The sequence below is a fragment of the Trachinotus anak genome, unplaced genomic scaffold (assembly GCF_046630095.1).
Source record: "Trachinotus anak isolate AG129_WGS33_773 ecotype Australia unplaced genomic scaffold, CSIRO_AGI_Tana_v1 ptg000022l, whole genome shotgun sequence".
NCBI classification, from domain to species: Eukaryota; Metazoa; Chordata; class Actinopteri; order Carangiformes; family Carangidae; genus Trachinotus; species Trachinotus anak.
Genome location: NW_027273873.1, coordinates 673,385 through 685,116, shown reverse-complemented (window position 1 = coordinate 685,116; position 11,732 = coordinate 673,385). Strand labels below are relative to the sequence as shown.

The following is an 11,732-nucleotide window of genomic DNA, read 5'->3' as shown; positions in this document are numbered from 1 at the left end:
ACTAAGTTAGACATTGTTGGTCTCTGTTACGAATACAAAGTGTTCTGAATTGAATTGAATAAACATGATAATGTGTTAAAACCCTATGTGATGACATAAATAAAGTACTCTAAGGACCTCAGTGTTAGTTTTTTTAAAAGGATGCACAGGAGTTAAAATCATGAGGGATTTTAGATTTTAATAGCAAGTGCTGTAGTGGAGCAGATTTGTCTTAGAAAATACATAATAAACCCCAAGGACACACAAAGACAAATGAAAGAAATGCTTAATGGGAGATTACATTGAGTGACAGGAGACAGTGGAAGGAGTTTGACAGGAAGTGACTCGTGACTTTAGCTCTCAAAGACAGTGGGACAAGTGCACAGTAAAACCATCTGTCCTGTAAAGTATAAAACAGGAAAAACTCTTACCCTTGAATTTGTCTTCATCTCTGCGATGGTCACCACAGGTTTTCCTGCAGGTGTGATCTCAGTCTTGGCTTTGCATTGTAAATCTGCCAGCACTCTTGGATTGTGATTGCAACAGCAAACGTACCACTCTGCGTCGATTAGCACCGAGGAAGCCCACAGCAGCCCCACACAGACGGCCTTGACGCTGCGACGGAACAAAACACAGCCAAAATGACACAAGCCTTTCGACGTTGTGTAGCTCCATGCTCTCTGAAAGGGCAAGTCCGTCGAGAGCATTAGGATGGTTATGATAAGACATGGCACAACCATGTATACACGGCAGTAATCACTTTGTGGTTGACAGGAGCACGGAAATTCATTCTCAAAGACGTGATAAGAAAAAACCAGAACACTGAGAACGATGGCGTTGGCGTTGTCTTTGACCTGACTGAGGAGCTTCTGCAGCGGCAGGACCAGGGCCTGCATCTTTGGAGGAGAGGTTTGGTCTGCTGTGTCCTGCAGCCTCTGAGAGATGCATCAACACGAAACCACACTCTCCTCTTTTTTTATTATGACAGAGGCTGGAAAGTGCATTAAGCAAATGGGAAGTACTTCAAGCAGAACACACTGCAACTGCGGCGGATGTGAGGAGTGACTCTGTATCAGATATCAGGTATCAAAATGTAGCTGCTTGAAATAAATCAAGCCTAAAAGACTGAGTCATGACAGTAAAACAAGAGGTTTGAACATGAATCTGAGCTTCATCACACAAGAGCGAGAGAGTCCAACAGAAAGAGATAACAAGGTGCAAGAAGAAAGACATTTCTGATCAGACAAACAAAATGCTTGAATAAGTTTTTAAAGTAAAATCAGTTTGTGGAAATCATGTTGAACAGAGTACAGAAAAACCCACGTGTCAATAACAAGAGGTCTGGACATAGAGATGAAACAAAAGGGGTACAAAAAAACTGAGGAAGAGAAATCAGCATCAACTCACTGAATTTAGAATTAGAGTCAGAATAGAACACAATAGAACAGTGAGCTGAAGACAAAGACAAAGCTGAAAACACAATCTGCATCTTTTTCAATCATCAACTTCCAAATGAATTTTGCAATGATCTAGTAACCATGGCAACATGTGTTTTGAATTCACCACGCCTCTGACTGACTTTTTCTCCTCATCAAAAGTGGCACAGGCTTATACAGTGTTGTGCATGAACCCGCTGAATCCGCGCTGAACTGAACGTATCTGTTTGCAGCTGATGAACCTCACACCCCAGAAGGTGGCAGCCGTGAACCAAAACCAAAAACCGCCAGAAGAACAAGAATGTTTTGGTTTTACAGTGGCATACGAGGATTTAGCGCACACAGCATGTGTCTGGTGCTGAATAAACAGCTTTATCAGTACATTTGAAACAACACACTGAGTTCAAACAACTGCCCAGTCTTTAAAGATATCTGCAAGTGAATGATGATCACAAGAAATCATTAAGAAAGAGTCATGAACGTGAACTAGTTCATTTTTTAAAGATATTTCTTTGGGCATTTTTTTGCCTTTATTGGCAGGAGAGTGGAGAGTGACAGGACTGTTCGGGTATGGTAGGATTTTGAGCCGACCCCCTAGCCTGACATCACCCGGTGGTCTGGATCTCTCAGTTATCAACAGTCACAGACCAAAATGCCGCTGGGTACAACTGGATCCACCTACACCCAATTAGAGCGATGAAACGTGGCGAAGCACAGAGCGGGTCAGCTGATAAACTGGAGTTTTACCAAATCCTGTCAGTGCACAGCAAACACAATTTCTGATCAAACACAAGTGCAGTTGTTTTTCTTTCTGAGAAACGACACCATCCAGTTTGACGGCGCTCCCAACAGACTTCTACATCAGCGGCAGCCATGTTGGTTGCTAACAAAAATACTTCATGTTCCCCTTTCTGTCATCGGGTCAGACCTGCCCCATTATAGATAAATGGCTGTGATTGGCCCCACCTGTCACTAGCAGCACTAGTCTGTATTTTGTACTTTCCATCATTTCCTGTTTAAACACTACACACCTGTTTTTACTTTAAATTACTGTTTATATCTTTTTACATAGTTATAAAGCCAATTTTTCTTTTTTGTTTGACAGGGGAGTGATTAGTAGTAGATTCACCATCTGTCTCTTGAGTCTTTTCTTTTACCTCTTCCTGTTGCTAACCAGTTATATGTTCTGATTCTCCTGTTTTTACCATGGATGTGATCGCTTCGGGCGGAATCAGAAAATGTGATGGAGACAGCACCTGGAGAAGAGGGTCCAAGTTTAACGCTCTTTTATTCACACAAAAGACCCGAGATCATCTCTGCAGAGTACAAGACTGAAGAACACACAAGAATACGCTCAGATGTGTAGTTACAAATCCATACCTTGCGCCTCCTATCACAATAGTTCCTTTATCTGTTGGTCACAGTCTTTCCCAGAATGATGTTGTCCCCTCACTGTACATACCTACTGTCCTGTACCGGTGTCTCGTGACTTCTTTCCCTTGGTGGGGTGCCGTTACCTTGGTCCTTCTTGTTTATCATAAACATGCACAGGCTCACAGAACAGCCACTGTTTGCACTTTACTTATCTAACCCCAACTCCGGATAAAAGGACATTCAGGCCTGCGTCTTCACCAGGACAATAGAATGAAACACACATTTCTTTCATTAGGAGAATGACTGCATACAGTCTTTAAGATTAACTAAGTTAAGCACATGAATATGACATAGCTAATAATGGATATAAAGCAGCAAACACAAGCTTGATCTGAAATACATAAAATCAACAAAACAGGTTAAAATCAATGCAACAGGTTTCCACCACAAAAATAAATATATGATTGTCTGGCCAGCAACAGCATAAAAGTTCTTATCATCAGCTGATAACAGTGACACGCCTTAATACCAGAGGAAAAAACAATGCAAGAAGTTTTTAATTTTTTCAGTTCCAGTTCCACCACTTTGGCCCAGACTAAAATATTTATATCCTGGACTCAGCTCTGGCTGGTGCGGAGTTACAGTGCAGAGAAGCAGGGCATGCTTCCAGTGTTTTCTTTTAACCAGGCTGATCACGAGTACTGAGGTGTGGCATCTGGGTGCAGTCAGAGTTACACAGTATATATACCAATATAAATGTAAAACAAGTTTCCTGTTGTTTACCCTCATGTTGTCTGTCTTGCTATGGTTACAATGTAATGTGATTAAATCATCCAGCTTGATTATCATGTTCAGTATGTGTACCGACTAAATGACAAGCCTTAATACAGAAATTAATAAAAATTAAAAATAAAAACATCTAATATTGCAGACTGAGAAAAAGTGGAAACAGGTGGAAACAGGTGGTTGTATGTGATACATGGTATCACATACAACTTTAATTATCTTTACACTCATGGATTTCAGCAGTCACTTCGTTGTAGGAGACTCTGTGTAAAGAAAAAGAAAATACAAAGTGAGAAACTCCGTAAACTCCTTAAAGATTTTTAGACACTACTAATGTACTGAGGCCTGAAGTGCTCAATATTTAAGAAAGAAGTAAGTACATCTTATGAAACCATGTGAATAAATATGCAAAATGACAATTAAACAGTGGTGTTTGAAATATACACCCTTTGTGATTACTCATTAATTTACTCATCAAAATGTGCGATAAATTAGTTGTTTTTTTTAATCACTTGACAGCCGCAATATATATATATATACATACACACACACTAATATATATATATTTTTCCTTTAAAGACTTAAGCTTCTTCCAGGGCATATTTAAATGTAAAATAAATCACCCAATTAATGAGTAATCACAAAGGGTGTATATTTCAAACACCACTGTTTAATTGCATCTTAACACTAAACTACACAGAACTATGTAGTTTAAAGAGAAAACTCTCATAAAGTGCAGCTTTATTTCAAAGTCAAGGCTCAGCTTAGATAATCACCATCTTGTATGCACCAAGATAAATGTATGATCTATGTTGTGCCTTAGAAAGTGTCAATAGAAACAAAAAATAACCAGGTTTCCATCAGATGTTTGCATTAAGGTGATACTGTAATGACAAATTGCTCCTGTGATAACTCAGTTTGGCTTTGCAAATGGTGCATATTCCTTTTGTTTTCAAAATAGTTCAATGGAGCAGCTTTTTAAAATGAATTTTTCCAAAAACTCCCTCACCGCTCGTCTCCAGCTTCAGGGAGGAGACTCATGACTTCCGTGTCATCGGTCAGCGCCTACACAGGAAGCAAACAAAATTGTGGTGTCGTTGATTGCGTTAATTTGTTTTAACGCATGAAGTATTTTGAAATTAATCGCAGTGATTAACGCATTAATTTTGAGGCATAAGTGAATGTACAGTATTTACCTGTGTCTTCTGAGCTGAAGACAAACAGGGCTGAAGACAAATTTGAAAAATTTCACCTTAGTAGATGTAGTATAGCAGGATGTTCACTGAAAATCCAAGCTTTGAAAAACAAAACACCTAGAAATATCCATTGTATTACTGCCCAAATGTTTTTTCTGCCTACACAAATCACACAATGTCATGACCATGTCAATGCTCTCAAGGTAGCGAGTAGCTAGCTCACTAGCAAACAATGTGTAAATAAGAAACCTGAATTTCTCCAAAAATGCAGCAGATGTCATAACAAGCAGCACTTCATTTTCGTTTTTACCTGTAATCCTGTAGGCCAGGGAGTTGGAGATGAAGGATCCAAGACAGCACAAAGATGATCAGGTGAACGCCGAACTTACTGGCACACCATTACATTACTTTTCTGCTGTCAGCTTTAAGGGAAAACACTGCTTAGCCACCATTATACCCTCATCTGCACCATGTCTCCACCCCCTTCTCCAGTAGCAGCACCAGGGAAAGCAGCAGCAGATCTCTGGACAACATTCAGGTGTACGCTTAAACTGGAAGCAGATGTACTGGTGTGTGAGCACAGTGACAAAACACCAAAGACCTAGGACTTGCATGCAACTAGCCCTCTTTTAACCTAGCACCCTTTAGACTACTGGAATTGCCTTAAACAAAAGAAACTCACACTATCCCTCCCCGACATGCTATTTGATCTCAGCCGCCTTTGGGTCTGCTATCTGTGTAGTTCCTTTGTTTACTGCCATCTTGTTTGTAGTTTTTCTTTGGCCATGTGGTCACAGCTACCATTTTGAAGAAGCAATCACGCCTTCATTTGTGTCCCCACACACAGACACACGCCTGTATATACTTAGTAGATTAGATATTGTATGTTTTGTTACCTTGTAAATAAATATCCTTAAGTACATCTACTGGTGTCTTTAATGTTGCACAAAGAAGAATATTGCCAACCTGTGCTGGGACACAAACAGGCAGGTGCAGTGAAGGGATTTGATAAGGATCAGGCTTAAAGGCAGATGGACGGGGGTGGACAGTAACAAAGTACATTTATTTGAATACTGTTTAAGTATATTTTTCAAGCATCTGTATTTTACATGAGTATTCATCGTTTGGAAACTATTAACTTTTACTCAGCTACACTTAAAATACAAATATTGTACTTTTGACTCCATTACATTTCTAAGAAATATTTGTTACTGTGAAGCAGAAAGAATTTTCTTTCACTTTTGAAAATGTGATAGACCAGACACTGTGTTCATCACAGGAGGAAAAAAAACAGTCACACCCCACTCACACCGTCAGTCAAGTTGTGTTGCTACATTTTTTTGTGCTGCAACCTCCACAACTTGTCTTCCACCCAGTTTACCTCTGTGTTCAGACCTGGTATTAACATCCGTCCTGGGTGATCTGATCACAGGTGTTCAGCTCTAAGTTCAGGTGTGAACTCACCCAGGACGCTCAGATCACTCAGACCACATTCTGAGGTGGTCTGGACCACATGTGGCCTCATTTAGCAGTGTAAACTCAAATGTGTTGTGGCCACATTTAATGACCGCCTCCTCTACTGACGTCCTCTGACACAGTCTAATGAGTCCTGTCACAGTTCTATTATGAACTGAAAATATTTTACTATTTCTAATGGATAAAACCTGATTTCACTGTAGAGCTGTGAGCAGCGCATTGATTTGCTCAACCCCTCTGTACCGCGCTCTCTCACTCACACACACTCACACACACACACACACACACACACACATACGCAGAAGCAGAAGCAGAAGCACATTGACAACGGACCCGTCTGATTGGCTACAAACAACACGGGCTACCTGTTAATTTGCATATGAAGCGGGGACGTGAGATCCGAACAGAAGTGGTTACTGGAGACCCTTTTTTAGGTCCGGGGTTCACAGACGAACTTGGAGCTGATCACTTGTGATCAGATCCCTGGAGACGCATGTTAACACCAGGTCAGAACAGTGCCATCGTCTCTCTGTTCCATTCTGACCTCATGCCTGGATAGTTGGCTACGTACCCACAGGTACATCAGTGCAGTGCCCTTCTCTCAAGAACAACGGGTCAAAACTTCTGACCTCTGGTCATCCTACTACATATGTGCTAGACCCCATGCCCACAAAGCTCAGGTTGGGCCAGCAGCCATTAATCCTATGTAGATGATACCAAACTATACCTGTTGTTAGGTGACCCTACTGTCTTTATGCAGATCTCAGCCTGTCTCTCTGACATATCTACATGAATGAAGGAACAACACCTTCAATTAAACCTCTCTAAGACTGAACTCATAGTCATCCCAGCCAATCAGACGCTTCATCACAATATCAACATCAACAGATAGTCCAGAATGTGACAGCTTGTCTGGTATTAATTTGCCTAAAAGGGCACGTCACAATTACTATTCATTGACCTACAACTACTCATGACTGCCCTAATCAAATTCAAATCAGCAATGCTGCCTTCAGAATGACCTCTGGGTCTGCACCCATCTATTCGAACACAATCATACAGGCCTGTGCTCCTTCTCAGCCACTGCACTCCTGAGTCATTCATGTCATCTGGCATCACCATCCCTGCACACGAGGCGATCTTAGTCCAGACGGTTCTTGTCTGTTCCCTGATAGTGGAACATCCAAATGCTGTCAGAGCAGGGATTCTGTCTTTAAAAATCTCTTTGAGACTCCTCTCCTCAGGGAGCACCTCCTCTCCTCACTCCTCTAACACCCTAATGTCTAATCAGCTCTGACTCTGACTCTCAGTTCACTTCTTTACCTTTACCATGTATTTGATAGATGCAGTACTTAGTACTTACACCGTCACTTGTAAGTCATTTTGGATAAAAGTGTCAACTAAATAAAATGCCAACGAAATTGCACAAACAAAGACACAACTGCAGCTTCTAGCTGAGCAGATGATAAATAAAAGTGGATATATTTACCTCCAATTGCATATCTCCAGATTGGGCCTGTAAAAAAGATGTATAGTTTAAGGGAAATTTTTCATATTCACAAGTATGACTTAACAAAGCAATTGAGTTAACAGCTTTAGAAAACAGAAAATAAAAATCATAAAAATAAATGAACATAAAATACATGTTTATGTTCATAAAGTGTGGTTGAAACACAAGTCTGTCACAAGAAAGATGCTAATATCACAGCTGGATGCCTCCTGTTTTGGCATGCTATGTGTCTGAACCAGATATTCTAAATGTGGCACAAAACAAAACCTAGATAAAAGAGCTCAGCAGAGCTGCAGAGTTTGTGAGAGTTGTTTGCACCTTATCTTAAATCCAACCGATGAGGGAAAACTGCATCTCTGAGGGCACATTTTAGTACAGTATGTTAAAACTAAACTGTAAATGTCAACATCCCTTATTCTTCAACACTACTTCTACCAAAACCCTTTGTTCATCTGTAAGCTACAAAATAAGAGACTGTATCTCAGTGCCCTTGATGTTTACATTTCTAAGAACTATTCATTACTGTGAAGCAGAGCTTTTCACCATCAGAAAGAATTTTCTTTCACTTTTGAAAACTTGATAGACCAGACACTGCGTTCATCACAGGAAAAAAAAATAACACCCAATTCCTTCACTGTCAGTCATGTTGTGTTGCTGCATTTTTTACCAGCTTGGTTTGAACCTGGCAGTGTCCCAACGATGGCTACATTAGATAATGATGAGGCAGAAGATTCTTCACCATTGTCTTCTCTGAAGTCCATGTTTGAAATTTTGGAAATTAAGAAAGATTCCTTTGTTTTAAATGTTTGCTGTTTTTACAAAAAATACAAAGGCTGCTTTTATTGATTTCTTCAGCCTTTGTCTCATATTCTACAAGTTTTTTATTCTACAGGTTTTACAGTTGTATAATTCAGTAAGTTGTTCAGAGTCATTAGGTTCTGTTAATGTGGAACAACACATGTTGACATAAAAAATGAACTTTTGAATACTACATTATTTTTAAAAGCAAGTACTCAAGTAAGAATTTGATTGAACAGCTTTCATTTGTATTGCAGTAATATTTGACCAGGAGGATCTATACTTTGATTCAAATAATGAAGCTGTGGATTTTGTCCACCTGTGCAGACAGAAGGACAGGCAGGTACAGAAAATAGCTCAACAGTCAACAAGTGATTGTGCTTCTCTGTCCTTCTTTAATCACACAAAGAGCTGATAACCTCATGAGTTCATAACTTAGAGATCACCTTGTGATAATCTGTCAGCAGGGGCTTCTCTCCTACCTCTGTGTTTGTGAGTGTGTCTCACTGTCTGCTTAGACACTCTTATTTACTCATTAATTGAAGGTGCTAATGCAGTTCCTGATAGTTCCAGGCACTTTAACCCATAAAGATATATTACAATTCATCATCTCTGTTTAACATCCTAATCTACTTTGGCTTTTAGTTTCTTTGCTCCAGTATTTCAAATAGCTTTCTTTACATTGTGGAAAGCAGTGTTTACATTAAATGACCAAGGGCCATGTGAGAGGTGTGTTCGTGCCCATAGTTTGGCCGTGGTTAAAATTAGTATTAAAATAATAATAATAAAGTATAACAGAATAATATAGAGTACAGTATAAAAATAATGTGTTTTTGGAACACTGAAGCACGTAAATCTATTTTAGCAGACACCAAGACTAAAATGGTGAACACTTAAAACAGCCATAAAAGGTCCTCTTTAAAATAAAATATTTACATGAGGTCCTTGACTTAGGCAATCCATCCTGTAACCCCTCGTAAGGGGCGCTATAAGAAGTAAAGTGAACATGCCTGCAACGAGGTATTATTGATTTCACTGGTCAATGTTTTACAGTACATTGCATTCTGGTATAGTGTTGGTAGGGGAATTTTGACAGGATTGTTCAAAGCGTGAGAGCAGAAGTTTGAGAGCAGAAGTTTTGTGAGCACACAGAAACAGTCTGGGTACAAGGAGAAAGAGTGAAACTGAAGCACAGGTCATTTGAGCAGCAACAGTATATCGAAAAGCAAACAGTTTCGAGCAGGAGCAGAGCAAATTCGTAATTGAGCTAGGACCATTTGAGAGGGAGGGCAGGGTTTTGAGGGAAAGCATCACAAAATCAGAAGGTGAAATGAAGAATCTCACAAGGACCAGCTCTTTAATTAAGATAAGAAAGAAACTCCATATAATCCCAGCTGTTCATGTCTGTAAAGACAGATATTTTAGAACAAGGACTCTGTAACTTGTAACTGTAACATCTGGCAACCTAAATAACTCACAGTGTTCTTAAAAATGCTGATGAAAAAGACGGAGGAAGTCAAAGTTTAACTAGAACTGCAAGCAGTCCCCTGTGCCCCGCAGGCTCCGATAAAGTGGGGCCCACAGCAGGACATGCAAGAGGCAAGCGTCGGGAGGCACACCAGCATCAGAGCTGCACTTGTCACTATAATGGGAAGTGTATTGTAACTGGCAAAGGCCAGTTGTGGTATGAATTGGATTTGTTGGAATAAATCACGCCCACTTTGACCAGTCATCACCAAACCTTATGCCTGCACTCAGGAATCACCCTACATCATGCATACCAATTTTGGGACAAATCCAAGCAACTGTTACAATATGTAAACGTTTTTGATTTTTGGCACCCTCTATTGTCTGGTTTGGCCAAACTTGGAAAAGAGCCTGGGAATGACCTTCCAAAGGAATATGTAAAGTTTCATGTTGTTAGCATTTTCTTTGACAAAGATATGCAACAATATGTGTCTTTTAGGTACATAAAAAATTTTGTTTGGTCATAACTTGGTAATTTTTTAGAGTGTAAAAATAATTTTGCTAACTTTTAATCAGGCACATGTGGAGATGTTATGCACAAATTTTCAGGCAGATCAGCTGAAACTGTAGGAGGAATTAAATAAGTAAGTTTTGGTTATGTATCGACTTGTTTAAAAAAAATTTATGGAGGAAGTGGGCGTGGCCTATTTCATATTATTCAGCCCCATTCAAGGACTCCAACAATATAAGTTTTTTGAACATACCTGTTGTTCTTGAGTGCTGTGTCCTGGATTGGCCAAATCGTTCAAGACTTCTTCAGCAATATCAAAACGTTCTTTCCATTTTTCACCATTTATTTTGCTCTCGAGCTTTTTGCTCAACTTTTCTTTTGCAGATTTCCTCAAAATCTCTTCCAGGACATTTTCTTCCTCTTCCAAAATCAGTTTTTCATACAGAATATCTCTGTCACAACAACTGGAATTTCTTTCCCAGCAGAACCTCCATTTCAACCATGGCATGAGGGCCGCCACCAAAATGATAACTGAGAGCACAGAGAAGCCAATGATCTGAAAAATAAGCATCAAATATCATTATACTATCAGGGCATTCGTGTATTTTTACAGCAGTTTCATGATGATACACAGGTTGATGTCATGAAGTTAGGTGCAAAATCAACCTGACAGGCCATGTATAAAGCAAAAAATAACAACAGAAAAAAAACACTCACCTTTGAACAATTTTTCAGTTCAGCAATGGTTATTTTTTCCTCAGCTGTGATGTTGCTCTTGTCTTTGCAGGCTAACTCTGGCCATTGTTTATCATTCTCACAGCAAACATACCAGTCTCCATCAAGGTACACTGATACAACCCACAGCAGACCAACTAAAACTGCTTTGACTATATGATTCACCATAACCCAAAAAAATTTACATTTACAACAACATGTACATGAATATTTCCAGATTCTCTGAAACTTCTTGTCCATCCAGAGTATCAAGACAAATATTATGAAAAATGGCAGAGTCATGTATAAACCGCAGTTACTGGTTTGTTGTTTGCAAGTGCAATCCATATCTCTCTCAAGCAAAACATTGTAGGTAAAAATCACAATGACTGTGGCATAGATGCTGAGTTTTGCATGGGGAAGATTGCTCAGGTAGTCCTTCATCTTTGGCAGACAATTTGCATCTGTTGTGAGCTGAAGCTTGA

General features: G+C 39.6%; 1 protein-coding gene and 2 long non-coding RNA genes across 5 annotated transcripts in view; 1 reads left to right on the top strand and 2 right to left on the bottom strand.

Annotated features, from left to right (window-relative positions):
• Positions 1-1,226, bottom strand: part of LOC139606492 (uncharacterized) — a 4,048-nt gene extending 2,822 nt beyond the window's left edge. Inside the window, exon 1 of the mRNA XM_071458686.1 lies at positions 411-1,226. Coding sequence (XP_071314787.1) covers positions 411-875 — 465 coding nt within the window. The 5' untranslated portion in view covers positions 876-1,226. The remainder of the gene's footprint in view (positions 1-410) is intronic.
• Positions 1-5,237, top strand: part of LOC139606495 (uncharacterized) — a 14,194-nt gene extending 8,957 nt beyond the window's left edge. The window contains exon 4 of the long non-coding RNA XR_011684633.1: positions 5,096-5,237. This is a non-coding gene — a long non-coding RNA (uncharacterized lncRNA). The remainder of the gene's footprint in view (positions 1-5,095) is intronic.
• Positions 3,316-11,732, bottom strand: LOC139606494 (uncharacterized). Of its 3 annotated transcripts, none has more exons than XR_011684631.1 (5): positions 11,251-11,732; positions 10,787-11,089; positions 4,772-7,763; positions 4,585-4,640; positions 3,316-3,838 (listed from the first exon to the last, which is right to left on the bottom strand). It is a non-coding gene; the product is annotated as an uncharacterized lncRNA (long non-coding RNA). The 3 variants fall into 3 exon arrangements; XR_011684632.1 differs by having other exon boundaries at positions 4,585-5,322; positions 7,737-7,763; positions 11,251-11,729; XR_011684630.1 differs by having other exon boundaries at positions 4,585-7,763; positions 11,251-11,731.